At 43.3% G+C, this 19,241-nt stretch overlaps 1 protein-coding gene and 2 long non-coding RNA genes across 4 annotated transcripts in view; 2 read left to right on the forward strand and 1 right to left on the reverse strand.

Annotated features, from left to right (window-relative positions):
• The window catches only part of RDX (radixin), a 40,092-nt gene extending 35,520 nt beyond the window's left edge, over window positions 1–4,572 (forward strand). The window contains exons 13-14 of the mRNA XM_065678622.1: window positions 963–1,205; window positions 2,144–4,572. Of these exons, the coding sequence (XP_065534694.1) occupies window positions 963–1,205; window positions 2,144–2,308 (408 nt within the window). The 3' untranslated portion in view covers window positions 2,309–4,572. The remainder of the gene's footprint in view (window positions 1–962; window positions 1,206–2,143) is intronic.
• A 2,369-nt stretch (window positions 4,573–6,941) lies between these two features.
• Window positions 6,942–12,582, forward strand: LOC136013969 (uncharacterized). Its single transcript, XR_010612466.1, has 3 exons — window positions 6,942–7,416; window positions 8,066–8,135; window positions 11,892–12,582. It is a non-coding gene; the product is annotated as an uncharacterized LOC136013969 (long non-coding RNA).
• Window positions 12,583–16,075: 3,493 nt separating this feature from the next.
• On the reverse strand, window positions 16,076–17,548 carry LOC136013968 (uncharacterized). 2 transcript variants are annotated; one of them, XR_010612465.1, is made up of 3 exons: window positions 17,460–17,548; window positions 16,945–17,055; window positions 16,076–16,639 (listed from the first exon to the last, which is right to left on the reverse strand). It is a non-coding gene; the product is annotated as an uncharacterized LOC136013968 (long non-coding RNA). The 2 variants fall into 2 exon arrangements; XR_010612464.1 differs by lacking the exon at window positions 17,460–17,548 and adding an exon at window positions 17,319–17,432.
• Between the last annotated feature and the right edge of the window lie 1,693 nt (window positions 17,549–19,241).

Raw genomic sequence — 19,241 nt, forward strand, 5'->3', positions numbered from 1 at the left:
AACCTAACACCTTTGCCTTTGTACTAACCTTCAATGTGCTTGGGCAGATCCCAAACTTCACACTGTTGTGATCACGGCACTGAGTGCAGCCAAGGCTGACACTGACCAAGATACTACTAAACAGATTTCCTTGGTTTGTGAATAGCAAGTCCAGCAGTGCATCCTTCCTGGTTGGCACATCTGACAGTTGTATGAGGAAGCAGTCCTCTATGCATTCCAGGAATTTGATGGATGACATGTGAGCTGCTGTATTTTTGTTCCAACAAATGACTGTGTAGTTGAAGTCACCCATAAGAACCAGGTTTTGTTGACCTGAAGCTTGCTTAAGAAATCCAAATATTGCTTTATTTGCCTTGTCATCTTGGTTTGGGAGTTGGTAGCAGATGCTTACTGTAAGATCCCCCTTGGAGATGACCCCTCTGATCTTTACCGAGAGGTATCTGATAGGGCTTCCACAGTCACTATAGCTGATTTCTAAATGTTCACAGTTCTCCTTAACAGAGCATGACTCCTTCTCCTATTAGTATTTCTGGACAAAATCTGTAATTAGCTATGGGATATGAATAGTAATTGTGTGCATAGGGCCCCAAAGTGATTGAATGATTGGACAAATTCTCAGAAATGCTGGTTGAACATAAAATTCGAAGACCACCTTTGGTTTGGGAAGTGTCTGAGCCTTCATTTTCAGGTGGACAGGAAAGTTGGAAAACAAATCAATATGACTGCCATATTCTCTCACTCTACTGCTGGAAATAGCTGGACTCCAGTACAGCTGGTTTTGAGTCATATGTTTTTTTTACCCTGTATTCTTATTTGACAGTTTTCAGTGCATACGCTAGCTGTGTTACTTATAAAGGACCGTTTCCATGTGTGAGATGTGCAGACCTCTCAGATATGTTTTTATTTTTCTGACTCTTCATAAATCATTTTAAAAGATGTTAAGTACTGTTTATTATACTTAGGCTTTTGCAGCCCAAGAGGACCTGGAAAAGACCAAAGAAGAACTGAAATCTGTGATGTCTGCTCCTCCTCCGCCTCCTCCCCCACCAGTTATCCCTCCAACAGAGAATGAACATGATGAACATGATGAGAACAATGCTGAAGCCAGTGCAGAACTGTCTTCTGATGGTGTCATGAATCACAGGAGTGAAGAAGAACGGGTAACAGAAACACAGAAAAATGAACGTGTTAAGAAACAGCTCCAGGTAATGAAGATTCATAGTTGTATCAACATAATTCAGGTTTTGGCTTTTCATTTTTATTTGTCAAAATCTCACTGAAATGACAGTGTGCGAAGGAAACAGCCTTTCTGTATATTACTAGGTTTATTACTAGTTTACCAACCAACATCACTCCTGCAATTCTGGAAGTGAAACAGAACACGACTCAAGTTGTGCTTTATAGCTTAGAAGTGTTAGGATCTTGTCACACTGGCAAGTAAATGTTTCTAATAATTACATAGTGTCCAGGACTCTGAATGCTAAAATGTAATGCTTTCCTTTCTCAGTACTGAAATTCATTAAGTGCTATGAACAGATGCTTGCTTAATAGTATTTGCGTTTGTTTGCAGTTAAATGTTGTAAATGCAGAAACTGAATTATGCCTATTTTGGATTAATCTTATTTCCCTGAAATGGAGCATTTTATCCTAGACTAGTCTTATCCCTCAAAGGATAATAATCTATGTCAGTGGTATCCCTTTGCCTTGCTATGAAATGTCTGTTTGGGAAAAGAATAAATGAAAAGCTACTTCTTTTTCTCACAGCAATATCCTAGTAGCATGTGTATGTAACATCCTTTCTGCTTGGCCAATCTCTGAACACGATCAGGTTGATAAACAAGAGCTGTCTTTAGTCAAGCAGAAATTGAAAAATAAGGTAATTCTGCTTTAACCTGCTGGTACCTTTCTGTTTGGATATTATGGTATGAGGCCCACTTTTCCTAGTGTAAGGAAAGAACCTGCGCTTTCTTCTTTTTCTCTGCAGTCTTTCTGATAGGCAGTGTGAGTTTCTGAACAGCACAAGCATTTCATAGGTTGGCATTCAAAAGATCCTTATTCAAGTTGCAGAATGGTTGTTATCAGAAATTCCAGAAACATTGAAAGATTAGCCAGAGCACTTAAATGCAAATATTTTATTCAACAGGCTCTAAGTTCTGAGTTGGCTCAAGCCAGAGATGAAACCAAGAAAACACAAAATGATGTCCTTCATGCTGAGAATGTTAAAGCAGGCCGTGATAAGTACAAGACTCTTCGACAAATCCGACAAGGCAATACAAAGCAGCGTATTGATGAGTTTGAAGCAATGTGAGAGTTGTTATTTTGCATATATGTTCCTCGTAAAGCTGAACCACCAACAGAGAAAAAAAGCAGGCCTTTGCAGATTTGATGGATTGCACCCCATTTTGCCAAAGCACTTAATACCAGTTTGACTACAGTGGCTAGAAGACAAATTTAGGGGAAGCTATTCAACAATAAGGCAGTCTGTCATCCCTAGGTTTTTGGTGGGGAGGGTGTGGAGAATGATACCAGGGTTTGTTTTTTTTTTCCTTGTCATGTTTTCAGTTTCATTGTTTCTTTGGAAACCGATGTGAAGTATATAATGACTGACAAGTGTATATATTGCTTAAACATTAAGAAATAGAAAAAAGAATGGAACTGGACCTAAACTGGATAGGAACTATCCAGGCAACTTTCCATGTGAAGTTTGAAGTTACATTTTTCGATGTAGCTACACCACTGAGAGTTTGATATTGCTGACTTTTGGGGAGGTTTTTTGTTTGTCCTATTTTTATTTTTGGTTTTTCCCACTCCCAAGTGAAATTCTTTGGTGTTTCATGTCCTGTCATCATTGATGGTTTTCTTTGCCTACCTGTTCACAAAGGTCTGGATGGCAGGTGGTAGTTCCAGGAAATATTTTAAATGGAACACTACCTGTGGGCAGCACAGGGCTGCTGATAGGCTTGAGTAAGTATTGCTTTTCCTAGGAGATTTTTAGATGTGCAGAATGTTCTAATGCAGCAAAACAAAAGAAGACAAAAGCAAAGCTTCATGTGCAATTTGCTTGTAATTATTTTATTTGCAGTAGGGAGACCTGGACCTTTCTGGCAAGGGAGCATATGAAAACATCAGTCCCAGGGAGGGGACAGTATCCTACCTCACTACTATGTACATGATGACTGGTCCTTCAAACACCATGAAAAAAACTGTTTAAATTGACTGTGACTGCACAGTGATACCATAGAACACTAAGAACCCTTACTCCTAGGATTTTGTTTTACTTTAAGATGCATTCATAGTGCTAAATACTGTCAAACTGCCTTTTGTTGAGTTTCAGTGTGAAAGCATCTTGCATGTTTCACAGCTGTAACCTGTCACTGGTATACCTATCTCCTGGGAGGGGTGTAGAATTTGCGTGTCAGTTCTGGTTTGGGTTTCCAAATACAAAATGAAAGTTCCCGGAATTTGAGTCAAAGTGGTTGTAGCTTCAGTTTTCAGTGAAGCTAGTATTGGAATTGTCATATCTGATGCCAAGTCATTGTTCTTAAGTCCTTTCCCTCTTGAAAAGGAGACCTTTTTTTGAGAAATTTGCTTGGAAATTGAACTTCAGAAGTAAATTTACAGCTAATGTGAACTGTAGTTATTCCTTTTGTTATAGTACCCTAGTAGATATCTACAGCAGAAGAACCCTGCTTTCTCTGAGGATGGTTCAGCTCTTTTCTGTTTGGTATTATGCACTCATAAATTTACACTTATCTATTAAAATTTGCCATTCTATTGAACATTTTTTTCCATGCGCAATAGGTTTAAATTTCTATGAACAGTCCAACTAATGTGGTTTTTTTGTTTGTTTTTTTTTTTTTTTTTTAATTTTGTGGAGTTAAAGGTTGGCTATGTGGGGTGACATCATGAAAATAAAATAAAGATACATTAATATATTTTTGGTTTGTGGGGCTAAACATACCTGGTTGACCTTGAAGACTGATGTGCAGATGGTGTGCACATGCTTCAAAATGCTGCTTGGTGGAAGCTGGTGTTTCTACTTGCAGTGCATTGTAAGAACAGTTTTTGTTTCACAGGCTTCATACACCGAAGCTTAAGCAAATTTCTGGAGTATTGGAACAGTCTGCCGTACCAGGTGAAGTACTGTGCTTCCAGTGAGTTTTCATTTTTCCCTGGAAATTGTGCAGTAACCCTGATACATCAGTTTCAGTGTTGGGAAAAAAATACCAGTAAAGTTTATTGTTCATAAAATCTACAGTATATAAAGTAGGGCTGAATGGATTAGATCCATTTATAAAGCTGTGTGGATTTTTATTTTTTTTCTAAACAACCAGGAACAACCATTTGTAATACAGATTTTCACAATGAACAAAGTGATAATAGCTGCTGTGACCAGCAGTTGGGAACACTTACTGGTGCGGAAACACTAAGAATACATTTAATGATACTTGGTGAAGTAATTTTCCACGTTTTTTCCTTTAGCATCATGTTTTTGTGTTGTACAATTAAGCTACAATTACTTCTACTATTTTGGATAACATTCATTGGTTAACAATAAAGAGATACAGTTAATTTCTCTGAGGTCCATTGTTGTTATTTGATGCCCTTTATTTCTGACAGCTTTACTTAATGCACTGAAACAGCCTCTTTCTAGAGCAGTTTAGAAATCTTGATCATCTTTTGTTTCACACTCTGGTCAAAATGAAACTTAAAATAACTGAATTTCAAATTGCATCCCTAGAGAATGGTACTCTGCTTAAGAAATTACCATGTACAGTTGGGAGGAAGCACTGGTGATTGTCAATTCAAAACAGGATGTGAATCATCAGAGCAAATCAGTTCTCTTGCGAACAGAGGGTAATTTTGCCATCCAAGAGCTCTGTGGGTAACATAAGAACTTTCAATCACTGCCTACATATTGCTTAGCCCCAGTTTAAATGAAATTTAGTTTTACAGATCAATTTCTTGAGTAACCTCAATATATGGGTTTTTTTTGATACTGCAAGTTATAGTGGACAGTGCTGTCAAATAAATGCATAGCCATATGTCTCAGCTAATGGCAATTTTATGGGCTTTTTCACCTGTTTAATACACTTGGAGAAGGCAGGAACAGTCCCATATAAATAGGTATACAAATTAATCTGTTAAGCAGCTCTCACATAAATTGGACCTCCTCTCATGTGACATTCCATTCTACCTTGTAGAATGTAGCTTTGCGCTCAGTACCAAGTACATGACCCTTTTTGTTATCCCATATGGTGGAGTTGCTATGAAGAATTAAAACACATACTTGATACTTTTAACCATGCATGTTTCTAGCTTTCTTCCTCCCTCTTCTTGGAGCCCCTCCTGCTGAGGCATTAGATTTGAGGTTTCTCACTTGTTAAGAGTGCCCTGCTTAGGTATGTAACTTCAGATTATACTTGAAAGGGGAGGTAAGTGCTTTGAAAGATTATTTTATTTAATTTTTTAAAATATATTCTTGAGGTGGAGAGAAAAGTATGTGAATAGTGCCACTATTTAGAGGCCAAGACTAATACAGTCACCCAGAATGCCTCCATGTAAAGGAAGATACTCTGTTTTGAAGTAGCCCCGTCTGCACATGGAAACCTGCATTTATTGTTAGTTTTACTATTGGAGTATGTCTCTCGTATACGTCTGCCTTTTTAAACCCAGTTTGGAAAGCATTATTGTGCTTTTGCCTCTATCGTAGGACACATTCTGTAGGGCTATTAAGTTACCTGCTTCAGCACCTCTGAGGAAAAAGATTTATTTTAATGAAACATTTTAAACCTCTGAGGAGAAAGTACCTCAAGTATGTTTTGGGTTTTTGGTTTGGTTTGTTTGGTTTTGTTTTGGTTTTTTTTTGTTTCTTGGGTTGGTTGGTTGGTTTTTTGGTGGTGCTTTTTTATATTTTTTAAATTTTGATTTTTTTGTGGGGTATTTTTGTTGTTTTTGATTGTTTTTCACAAAGATTAAAATTATTAGTTCAAACCTTTTGCTTTTCTTAGAATCACAGACTGGTTTGCGTTGGAAAAGGACCTTAAGATCATCAAGTTCCAACCACCCACTAGATCAAGGACACCACCCACTTAGACCAGGGGTTGCTCAAAGTCCAGCCTGGCCTTGAACTCTGCCAGACATGGGGCATTCACGGCTTCCTTGGGCAGCCTGTTCCAGTGCCTCAGGGCTGTCAGAGATACTATACATAACAATGTATCTTAGCTGGGTGATATGATTTTCAGGAAAATGTAGTAAGTGTCAATTGATCAGCATACAAACTGCGGAAAGGTCTTTGACCCTTCTCAGAGCATATTCTGTTGTTTGTGCTTAGAGGTGGAGTGTGCCTGCAGCCACGCTGAAATGCCACGCTGGCTAGTCAGCTGTGGTGGCTAGGAGAAGTTTCTGGCCAGGTAGCATGTCCCTCTGCTCTGATCCGGATCCTGCCAGTGCAGCACCTTTCCTTCCCAGCCATCTGCTCTGCAAGCATGTGAGTTTTACACAACTGCTTCTTTTCCCAGTTTGGGGACCCAGTCAGCAGCAAAGGGCAGCTCAGGGCTGGAAGGGGTGGCATGAAGGTGAAGAGTAATGGTAGAGGGCTGTGAAGAAAAACATGAACGTGGTGAGCTAGAACCCTTAACTGCTCCATTCTTTCACTTGAGTTAAGGACTCCCTTTCAGTGTGCTAGAGCAGCATCCATAAATTCACTATGTGTGGCCGATAATCTGTTCAGCAAATTCAGCAGCCGGTTTGTTGGAGGGACTTGCACTTTGCACTTCACTGAGCTGAGTGAGCCCAGATCTGCAGGCTTAGGGCAGTTACCTGGCTTTGTTTTGATTGATGAACTGCTGCCACTTGTGTTCACTTTACTATCTTCAGGCTCCGAGCTGATAAACTTGCTTTGGACTGGAGTTAAACTTTGAGTTGGTTTGCTTTTTCTCCGTTCCATGCAAAAAGATTGCTGACACAGCAAATGTATATATTTCATTTAATGTGAATGAAGTACACTCACCAAAGCCCAGAAAGCCTCCCCCCAGAACTCCAATCCTAAACCATAATTTCTTCACAAGAAGAGACCCCAATATTTGCTGCAGTGTCTGCAACATTCTAAATATTCAGGAAGACAGTGATTATGCCACATAGCTCATAGTTAAGGGAAAGGCAAAGTTAGCAAAGGGCAATGGAACATTTTGAATTGCTGGGATTCCATTAGATGTTTATGTTGGCTTTCATAAATAACATGTCAGAGTGTTTCTATTCACAGCAGTAGGCTTTAGGCAGCAGAAGAAGCGAGGGGAAATGGAAATGCACATCAAAGGAGGCGGCCTGGTTGGTGCAAATATTCCTAATGCTTGTGTGCATAAGAGTTAATGTTTCTTGGATAAGTGGATCAGGTGAAAAAGATCAAGCTCAGAGGTAGGACAATTACATTATTTATTTGATTTTTGTTTGCTGCTAAACTACCTTATTTACAGGAGAGGAGTTGCTGTTATCTGAATATGTACCTGTGAAGGCTTTTAGAAAGCCTGCTGCCCAGCACTGAAAGGTCTTGAAGTTCTTAAGATCATGTGTACTCAGACTGGCCTCTGTGTTATTACTTGCTAAACCTCACCAAAAGACGTCCTCTGCAGTCTGATAATTTTGCCTTAGATGGTTTCTGCATTGACAAGAGTGATGCACTTGCGCAGTTCCAGCTGCCCCACTGCTTTTTCCAGCAATGCAAAGCCTGTATGTATCCATGTGAAACAGTAATCGGATGACAGGCTCCGTGACCATGTATGCTGAGCTCTGCGGGATCTCGTATCAAGTCTACAGCTCCCTGTGGCCCTAGCTTTCACGGTTCTTATTCACATGAACATGATACAGTATTTAACTTTGTGATCTATAACTTCAATTATATTCTACTAAACTGAGCTCCCAGTAAAGGGTTGACTACAGTGTCAAATGTTTTCTTACAATGCATTACACTAATGAGTTGAAATAGTCACACTTCCCTTTTATTTAAGCAGCACATCTGATTAATTAATAATCTCTATGAATATGGTAATTGCAGTTGTATTGCCAGAAACAGATTCATTTGCATCAAGGCTGAGGCTGAAAACTTTTCTGTCAAGCACACTTCGATCTTCAACAAAGTAAGTTGAGAATGTGAAAGTAACATCTGGAATACACAGAATACACAGATCCTGTCACTGCTGCCTTTATTGCTGGGAACAGATTCATTTATGTGTGAGCAGAAATAGCATTTAGGGATTTGGGACAGCAAGCTTGATCACACATCAGAAAAAATTATGAAAATAATAAGAAATCTTTGTATCATTAGTCAGCACTTCTGCTGTGTTTCCTGTCCTTGATAGCTTTGTTTCAGTTGAATTCTCATTTTGAATTATTCGATCTCTTGTGAACAATGTTTTGCACGTACATCTTGCTGCTCAGTGCCAGCTGCTGACCCTCTCTGTACCATTTGAAAACACAGCTCTTCCTCTTTCTTGTGCATTTGGGATATTACAGTGTTGTTTTCAACAAAGCCAGCTAACTCCATCTTTAAATTTAGAACTAATACTACTACTTCTTGGAATAATCTGTGGATTAATTTTTGCTACATTTTCTGTTACTAAGCTTGCTTAGTGTATGGCACCTTACAGAAGAAATAACTATTGGCTAGTTAACAAGTGCTAGTAGTATTTTGGAGAATGGAAAATGTCAGAAAAAAGGGATGTTAATGCTTGCAGAAAACCAGGAAAGATCTGAATCTCAGTGTTTATACACGAGGTTCAACTTTGAGCCTAGACCTAGTCGTGCAGCACACGGAGAGAAATTCTCTGCTTTCATTGTGCAGCTTCTCTGTCCCTCTGGACAAGGCAAGAGAAATCACTGGAATAGGGTGGTTATGCCCACTCAAACAGCAGAGCAGCGGGGCACAATTGCTTGGTGCTCTGGCTTTGCTTTTCTGCACAACACTTGTCCTGGATGACAGTATAATAAAATGGAAAAAAAAAACCCACATGAAATAGTTGACTTTTTCCTGTGGACTCTTCCTTAGAAGAGCTATGGTTATATTCCTGCCTGGCTTTGAACCTTGTCTGCAGGTCACCCTGGTAAAGCTGAACTCCTTTATAGCATAAGCACGGATATCTTTGCAAAGTTGGATACCAAGCGGCTCTTCAGCCCATCCTGACTTTAAGCAGCAGTGGGCAGTGTGGGGGAAAAGATATCATAGCTGTCTCCATTCCTTTTAATACAGAGCCAGGAAATATATTCTGGAGAACCTTCTTTCTAGTGGTGGCTTCTGTATGCTTTAGGTGGCCCTTTTCTTTTGTGTTTCTCTCAATCTTTGAACTGGTTCTTACTTCTCACCTTGCTTTACTGCTACTGGGGTGGTTTGTTTTGGGGGTTTTGATTGGGTTTTTGTTTGTTTTGTTGTTTTGGGGTTTCTTTGTCTTTGCTAGTGTCATGCCATTTATTTCATAGAGTCATAGAATAGTTAGGGTTGGAAAGGACCTTAAGATCATATAGTTCCAACCCACCTGCCATGGGCAGGGACACCTCGCACTAAGCCATGTCACCCAAGGCTCTGTCCAACCTGGCCTTGAACACTGCTTTGGATGGAGCATTCACAACTTCTTTGGGCAACCTATTCTTCTTCCTTATAGCCAAAATATATTCCTTATATCTTTCATCTGAAGAACAGATTTCAGCTTAGATCATTGGGAGCTTTTATGTAATTTAACTTTGTTTCAGTATGAGAATGCAAATTAGGGGAGGAAGATGTTGCATAATTATTAGTTTAAAAACATTTAGTTTAAGCCTTAAGACTTAGTGAAAGAAATAGGTTGCATTAGCTGACAGCTTATACTACAGGGTGAAAACGAGGCAGGCAGCTTCCTATGGCAAGGTAGACTTTTTCTCAAACTAAATTTATGGCAGCAAAGTACTTTGGTAAAATCCATCAGGCTTTTTATTTAGTCATTCATTGACATTTGCTGGATTCTTTAGAGAGCAGTGGGAAGAGAATAACCTGTTTTTCTTTCTTCAGTCGTATTTCCTTTAATTACTTCTATTGTGGCTTACTCTTTCAACTGAAGAGTAAAAATGCCTTTTTCCTCCCTAGTGATTTTGTAAAACTGTGCTTTGCCTATGACACTGCAGCTGGCTTTGCAGTCTGTGCCTTAATGGATGAAACTATTTTGTGAGGGAACGGTAGTATAATTTGTTTGCTTTTAACTAGGCTTGTAATTTATACAGATATATACGTACATATAAAATGTACATACAGCATGGTTAAAATGAAGATTTCTAATACAGTATTGTGGCATCATGTCTTGTAATGTCTGTATTAAAGTGAAATACAGGAGTTGCTACTGATTTTATGTAGACTTTGATGTTGAATCATTTTAGAAATCAATCTTTTTAAAGCTAGCTGTGTTTAAAAAACGTATTTTTAAGATCTCAGAGCCTGCATTGTGAGCAATGACAGCCCTCAATGACAGAATTGGATTTATTTACCTGGTTTCATCCTCCTGCAAAAGCCAGTTGTTTCTGGGTTTCTCTTTGTCCCAGGAAGTATTTCACAGGTTTCAGTGGTACCTGCAGTTTCACTCCCTGCCAGAAGCCTGTTTCTCCTCCCAGTCCCTGGCTAGGAATTGCTATCAGACTTTAAAAGCACTAGAGTCATTTTAGTACTTTTAAATCTTAACCACACGTCTTACTTGCTTACGTTCAAGCCCTGGAAGTTCCCACTGGCTTTCTGTGCCAGAAAATGGTTTGTGTGGGAAACAGGCTGTGGTATAAAATTTGATGTGATTTTCCTACATGTTACATGCTGTAGCTGAACTCATAAGAAAGTGTTATTGAGGGCTTTTTACGCTTGTTGAATGACAATATCTGGTAATTAAGTTTTTATCCCGGTTCCTTTTGAATAAAATTCTGATTTATTAACACTTATAGCGCTTCTCTAAATCAAAATAAAAGGTTCACACTCTAGGAAAAACTGAATTTAAAATACTGATCATTCTCTGCCTATTCACAATACAATATATTTAACGAAGTCGTTCTCTAAAAGGAAAAAACTTTCCAAGCCACCTCAAAGATGAATTTTCATTACAATCAACATGGAAAATGCACATTTTTGAAATGTATTTTGACACATTGTAAAGATTTCCAGCAGAGAACTTCAAACTTTAGAAGAGAAATAAATCTGAGAGAAATTCTTTCTGCTGTCCTCACCTGTTCTCCAAAAGGCTCATGCAAGGCAAAAAGCTGTATAAACTGAACCCCAGAGCCTATACAGCAAAGGGCACATGTGATGTGCTAAAAGGAAGAGATGTCTGAAATCATATTGGCCGTGATTGAATGTTCTACAAATACGTCCTGTATTTGGTGTATTTATGCTCAAGGCACCTTACTTCAGCCACCTTTGGGAGCAGTTTTAACGCACTTACATGTGTTGCACTCAGCTGTGTTTTGTGTTGTCTGCATTAGCAAATTAATCCTTTAAAACTTTAAAAATCCTTTAAAAAATCCTTTTTTAAGGTAGGTTCTTTATAGTGCAAAAATTTTCCATCAAACCTGTACTGGTATGTGCAAGAATTTGATTCTGGCATAGGAGATTAAAGAGTTGGACCTGTTCTTCGAGCTGAAAGTCAGTGAAGACAGGTTCTGGGTGTCCATGAGGGTCTTGGCCACAAAAACCATGTGTTCCTGAAATCATTCTTTTTGTGATGCTTCCTCATTCTGCCAACATCTTAAACCAAAATTCAGTCAGAAATTGAATTCAGAATAGCTACAGGAGGAAAGTATGATTCTTGCAATGTTGCTGCATATTTCTATTCATTATTTTTGTTTAGTATATTTTTGCTAAATCTGCTTGATCTCTCTGTCTTTTTGTGCAGGTTACAAAAGTACAATCTCTTGCAGCCCTTAGGATAGGAACAAGGTACAGAGCAGCAGAAGACCGGGGGTCTGCCAAGGCTTGCTATTGCACTTCTGTGAATATGGATGATTTGAAGCACTTTAAATAGGTGCTGCCTGGTCTGTGAAGAGTTTTTTGGAAGGACCAGGAAGTGCTGTTACAACATTTCATTAATGTTTGGTTCTCTCATGGTCTCTCTATAGCTTTAATTTGTTGTCTTTTCCCAGGAGAAAATGAGCTTTTTGAAGTATTTAAGCTGTTGTTCTTCCCAGAAAAACAGGAAATAATACTAGTATGTTAATCTTTACCATGTAATGGTATGTGCTAGAGTGAATGATGTGATCCTACAAAGTGCTTGTAGGCTTTGCCCACAAATGATCTACTGTGGGACTGTATATCCAGCCTGGGTAAAGTGAAATAAGAAGAGATACTGAACAAATTTTATTGGTTTTCTACACAATTTCTAATAGCCTTGATGATACATGGATAGCGTCAGGTAATTTTCTAATGTAAAACTCCCAATTTACTATGTCTGTACATACATTTCCAGTGTAAGCACCCCTTGCTACTTGCCTTTTTGTACGCTACGAGGATGCGCATACTGTGTATACGTAACCGCGTTCAGTTGTGCACCCTCCACAAAAGCCTGAATAAATGGGTTTTAATGCTAATTCCATGAATCACTATTTATTTGATGACCACTGTTACTTATTGCTAGTGAATGGGGTTTTTTTTCAGGTCTCTGAGAATTTTGATCCATTTTGTGGCACCAGTCCAGGTTAACATCTTGTGCTGTGATCAGGTGAGCCATGGGAGGCTTTATTTGCTCTTGAAAGAAAAGATGGGAGCTGATAATTAAGAAAGCTGGTAATCGAGTAGGTGGACACCTGTGTTATTCTCAAATTCACCTAGCATCCCCTGGGAACATACCCAGCCTTGGAAACACTCATGTTCCTTGTGGTGCCTTCTTGCACAATAGCCTCCTGCATTGGACTTGTTGGAGAGGGTCCAGAGAAGGCCACAAAATCGATCAAAGGGATGGAGCACCTCCAATGAGGATAGGCTGGGAGAGTTGGGATTGTTCAGCCTTGAGAAGAGAAGGCTCCAGGGAGGCCTTATCCCAGCCATAAAAGGGGCCTATAAGAAAGATGGGGAGAGACTTTTTAGCAGGGCCTGTTGTGATAAGACAAGGGGTAAGGATTTAAACTAAAAGAGGGCAGATTCAGGCTGGACATGAGGAAAAGGTTCTTTACAATTAGGGTGGTAACAAAGGTTGCCCAGGTTGCCCAGAGAGGTGGTGGATGCACCATCACTGGAGACACTAAAGGCAAGGCTGGATGTGGTTCTGGGCAGCCTGATCTAGTTGATGGTGGCCATGCTCATTGCAGGGGGTTGGACTAGATGACCTCTGAAGGTCCTTCCAACCCAAACTGTTCTATGGTTGGGAACTGTGTGGATAAATCCACCGGATGTGGGTCTGACACACCGGCTGCCGAAGCGTCACAGCATGTACCTGGAGTCAGCAGCTGGTACCTGCGCAGGCAGCAGCGGTGCGGGTGCTCTGCAGGCCTCCCGTGGGCCCGGGGCAGCCTTGGTGCTGGCGCTGTGCCTGCGTAGGCAGCCCCCATGCGGAGTGGGCAGTGCCGGGGGGCTGTGGGCAGTGGGGTCTCCATCCGGCAGGGTTTGGAGCCATGCCCCCCACACCCATGACCACGGAGCCTCCTGCTGGAGCCTCCCCAGCCTCCGGGGCACCGCCAGTGGGAGCAAGACCCTGGCTCAGCCGTGGGAGGGCAAGGTTTGGGTTCAGGTTGCAGAGAGGAACATAGAATCCAGAGCTGTGGGATTTCGCGGGGTGCTTTGCACATCTCGGCCAGCGCCGGGGCCTTGGGACCGGCTTGCTCAGCACTTGGGTGAGTCTTGAAATGGTTTCTGCAGCCTGCCGCTCCGTGTGACCCATGCGGCGGGTTCGAGACGTTCCTGGTGCGCACCACGCACAGCAGCCTCCATGAATTTTCTCTCTGGCCAGATCTTAAAGTGTTTCTGCAGCTACTGCCGCTTGAAGCAGCCTTTGCCAAGGCTGTGTTTGCTTCAGGTACCAACAGCAAAAGGTAATACTGCAAATACACCTTCAGTCCAACTGCAGAATGTTCCCAAGGTTTTTATTTACTCTTGTGCTGGCTTTGCTGCTGTCTGCCTACCCTGCTTTTTGGCTGCTGTGGTCAGTGTTTGAGGTTCTCCGGTGACTGCGCTGCAGAGGGGGAATTGGGCGAGAGAAACTGTGATGTACCTGGGGAGCCAGAACTGAAAACAGACTGAAAACAGACCCATGAGGAAGGTGTATTTGATGTAATGAAAGCAGCGGGCTCTTTCTCACCGCCGGTCGCAGCTTTGTTCGGATTGCAGCTGCTCTGGCCTGGCTGTCACAGGCCCTTGTGGCTGAAAATCCTCGCAGGCTTCCATGTGGGGTGATGGTTCTGCCTGGGGGAAGACCACAGGAGGTTCCTCACTCAGCCCGGGGAAGGGGGTGTCAGGACTTTGCCCTGCTGAGGGCGATGCTGTTAAATAGCAGGTTGGTGTTCACCCGCAGGTTAAGGTCTGTCTGAAGCGGTGGTGTAGCAGAGCTGTATGATGAAAAATGCTGTCCTGCAGGGGAGGAAAGAGCGAATTCTGTCATGTTGTGAATAGCTGGCACGAAAGAGCAGTGCCTGGCCTGTAAAGCAGAAAGCAACTTGATCACCACTTGAAGTGGTGTTTTCCTTCCTTGTGCCCCTCGCCTCCATGCTGTCTCCACGCTGGCTGGCGGCTCTCCTGCTGCGTGCACACGTCCATCATGAGCCTTTGCATCTGTGGCTGCAGCAGGGCCTGGGTCTGAAACCAGCCGGGCTGCAGCTGGCCTGGGCCGGGAGGGCAGTGTCCGGGGTGCAGACACCGCAGGCTCAGGGCCGCCTTGCTGCTCCGATGGTGAAGGGCAGTACCAAAACCCTACATTCTTTTTGGGGTTGCTTTCGCAGGTGCTGTGACTGAGGTTCTGCTGCCGCCCTGCTCTCCATACTTGATGTGCGTGCGACGTTGGGTTAATGTGTAAGAGCCCGCGCTACATCGCAGCCCTGCAGCCTCCTGCAGCAGAGCCTGTGAGCCCTCAGCGGGAGGAGAAGGAGGCACCCCGCTAAATGAGTTTTAAATGTCAAGAGGAAAGGGCTGGTAAACAAGCTGATGCTCATTAGAAGTCTGATGCAGGTTCAGGGCAGGGCGGCAGCCCCATGTCCCGGCAGCACGTGGCACAGGAATGCTTTCCATTTTTACCATGCTGACATTTTCCTTCCTCTGAAATGACTGTAGACACCGCTGCCAGCCGTGAGCCGCTGTGCTGCCTCCTGTGCGCACGGACTTCCATCGGTAATGGAATCACTTTGTCACAGAAGGAGCCAAGGGGCACTTTTCTTGTTTGAAATAAACCATAACCAGCTCGGCATCATCCCTCTGCCGTTCTGGAGCACCTGCTTCTCCTCAGCTGCGGTGACTGTGAGGAGGCCAGGGCAGAGCCTTGGCCTGCGCACGCTGGAGCCGGGTTAGTGCCGAGGGGCGCCGTGGTTGGTGGTTGCAGTCAGCTGCAAGTGCGCGACTCGTGCCAGAGTCACGGCTGCTGCTGGGGCACCGAGAGGTGCTGCCGTGGTTTGCAAGGGGGCTGCGGTGCAGGATCAGGTAGGGAAACAAGGGCCTGTAGTGACAGGACAAGGGACAATGGCTTTAAACTGACAGAGGGGAGATTCAGGTTAGACATGAGGAAGAAGTTCTTCCTTGTAAGGGTGGTGAGGCTCAGGCACAGGTCACCCAGAGGAGTTGTGTCTGCCCCATCTGTGGCAGGGGGTTGGAACTGGATGAAGTTTAAGGTCCTTCCCAACCCAAAGCATTCTGTGATTCTGTGCCAGAACACTGCCACAGACCAGGATTTCACTACTCGATTCAGGTTTGCTTTGTTTTGGGTTGTGCTGGTGGTGGAGGTTGGTTTGATTTGGTTTTTGGGGGGTTTGGTTTCTTTTTTTTTGTTGGTTGGTTTGGTTTGGGTTTTTTTTTTCCCCTCCCCAGCAATAAAAGAGCATTTCTTATTCTGAAATTGGCAAAATATGAATTAAATCCAGGTTTGTGCATGCCTGGAAGCCTTGTATATGTGGGTGAAAACCACATTCCTCCCCCTTGCCTCCCAAGCACCCCTGGCATGGCCCCAATGCAGTTTGCCCCTTCTGAGGCTGCTTTCCAAGGTGTGGAGTGCTGGGTCGCCCAAACCACCGCCACAGCTCCGGTTCCAGGGCACAGTTGGGATCACTGTAAACGGAGCCTGGCTGATGTAAGGAACCTGCTGGTGAACACCCAGCACCAGCGCCTTATTCCCCACATTCCTCTCGCTTATGCTTCACCCAGCTCATGTAAATTATTAGTGGCATTTAATTTCCACCATCCCTACCTGCTGCTCTTGGCCAGTGCAACTGCAAGGGAAAAATAAGGAAGCAGCACTGTGTCAGCAGTGTATTTCCTGCCTGCAGTGCACATCTGCAATTGATGAAATGTGGTTGTCTCCTCTCTTGACCCAATCAATGTCTTCAAAAGAACAGCGACTTGCAGGAAAAGCAACCTCTTTTCTACTTCACTTGTCTGGGTGGAGGCTGCAGGTCAGCTCCCTTCTGGACACGCATGTGGGGTCTTCAGTGTCTTCACACAGCTCTGCTCAGCCTGGTAAACACAGCAGAAGTCATTCACACTTCTGAGACCATAGATGAGACCATCCTTTACTTATGCTTTGGCGATGGAGCCTCTGCCCTCCAAAACTGCATTTTGCTGCCAGGTGAGTAATGTGATCCTATTTTTAAAAGTGCAAAGTATGCAGAGGGTGCTATTTAATATCCTCATCTACTGCAAATAGAAGATTTCTGAATCGATGATGTGGAGACACAAAGCCAGTACTTTACAGAGAGACTTTAACCAGCTGGTGAATGAAACTGGCAGCACTGTGCTGTCAGCAGCCAAGGAAACCTCACCTCAGCATCCATCTTTTCCTGCTGGAGACGTGATCACACATCCTGAGCCCACCCTCTGTTTATGCGGATGCTCTTTGCGCAAGCTCCAAGCAGTGATTCTCTGAGAAGTAGCTGCAACAAAACAAATAGCCCTTCAGAACATGAGGTACGGCCATGCTGCGAGCGCGAGGGCTCAGCAGAGCTGAAGGTGATAGGAGCACCTGGGCCAGCAATAGCTCAGCCTGGCTCCTGACAGCAGCGCAGCAGAGGTGCCCGTTTGTTGGAGCGCAAGCAGCTCCACACCAGAGCCTGCAAAGGAGCCACCACCTGGAGCCAAGCAGCATGTCAGCAGCGGTGCAGGCAGCACTGGTGCTTCTGGGATGGGACCGCCTTACCCTGTGAGCCAGGGCTTCCCACCCCATGCACTGCATACAGCTTCCCATCTCTCCTCCACTGTGCTGCCGATGTGACCATTCATGGGTCGTGCACACCATGATGAGCTCTGAGAGCATCCCCAGGGGTTGTCATGTTCCCACCTGGCTGCTGGGGAGTGACCGTCACACCTTGCTCCACTGCTGTGTTTGCCCTGAAAGGCAGCACGGTCATCAGGACAGACTCAGGCTGGGCACAGTAAAGCAGCACATGTCAGAGCTATGCAAAACACATGAGGCAAATTACCAGGGCAACACTATGGGGTTTGGGGTTGCTAATTCTGCCTGCAGTTTTATCACCTGACTTCACTCTTCACTGCACAGCTGGCAGGCTGCTCCTGCACCTGCATGTAGGGCTGGAGAGGGAGGAGAAGGGGTCCCAGCATGGTTGGTGCGGCCCTACCCAGGCAATGCAGTTTGGCAAAAATACAACTCAACAGCTCTGTGTAGTTTGAAGTCATTTCATCACAGATGAGAAAGCTTCTGCAGTATCTTTGCATGCGTTGGACAACTATTCTATTCTACTCTGAATTCCATTCACCCCACAGAATTCGGAGCTAGGCTACACAATGGAAGATGAATAAATGTGTAGCAGTACTTGAAAGCAGACAGGTCCACCCCTGCCCCATCCCTGCCAGTGCTCAAGGCCAGGTTGGACAGGGCCTTGAACAACCTGATCTAGTGGAAGGTGTCCCTGCCCATGGCAGGGGGTTGGACTAGATGAGCTTTGAGATATTTTCCAACTGAAAACATTCTATGATTCCACTGGCAAAACATCTAAATCCAAATTCTGCTACTAACTGATGTGGCTACTTAACCCCAGAGCTTCAGTTTTCTCAGTGAGCAACATCGGAGGAAGAGACTATTAAATATGATTTACTACATTAAAAATGAACTGATAATCTATAATCATTTCTATGCCTGAAACTGTATAATTTACTCAGTGAGCAGTTCTACTGTGCAGGCAGGAACACAAAGCTGTCTGTAATTCACTGCTAACTGCTCTTGAGATATATTTCTTTTTCTCTATGAAATAAATCCAGCCCATCAATGAGGAAAATGAATCTTTATTTTTTTTCTCTAAAAGCAGAATCCATGTACATGTTTTTTTGTACGGTTTAGAAGGTGGTTTTAAGATGTGAATAGTCACATCACAGGAAAAACACAGACCAACCAGTGCAGGAAGGAAGAGCCAGTCTGACAATTGCTTTATCAACCTAGTCCGAACATTGTTTGTAACTGATGTTTTTGCTGGAGTGGACTTGAGGACAGTATCAAAATCTCACCTACTCAACACAAGTACAGAGAAAATGAGGGGGAAAGGAACTACAAAACACTATTATTGCTGCTGTAGCTGCATTTCGGTCTCCTTGCAGGATGTACCATGCTGGTAAAACAGTTTCTATCAGTTTCATTAAGAACGTCATTCAGATAAAAAGCAACCAAGCAGCCAACCTAATGTGGTAAACTAGACTTCATCCGAGACCATGGGAAAAAAGATTCTACAAAAAGCCAAGAGGTTTTGTTTTGCACGGTGAAGAGTAGATTATCCACCTTTGACACACTGAGGATGGAGTTGCTTAAACATCTACATAGTTTTGGTCTGTAAGTGTTCTAAGGACCACAGAGTGCAATCCTGGCTGAACAACCTGTCAGCACCAGTGAGATCTCACCTTCTGGGAGCAGGCAGCTCCCCAGATGGGCTCCAGATGTGCTCCTCAAGGCCCAGCCCTCCTGCACTTACACACAGGCCAGCTTTACTCAAGGCTTCCCTTGCACCACTGAACCGGCTGATGTGAGTGTGCTGGAGCCAGGCAGCTGGGTAAGTGTGCAGGAGTCTGGGGCCTGCAGTGGCTGTCTAAGAGAGGGGATGAGAACTATTGCAGT

The sequence above is a fragment of the Lathamus discolor genome, chromosome 4 (assembly GCF_037157495.1).
Source record: "Lathamus discolor isolate bLatDis1 chromosome 4, bLatDis1.hap1, whole genome shotgun sequence".
NCBI classification, from domain to species: domain Eukaryota; kingdom Metazoa; phylum Chordata; class Aves; order Psittaciformes; family Psittacidae; genus Lathamus; species Lathamus discolor.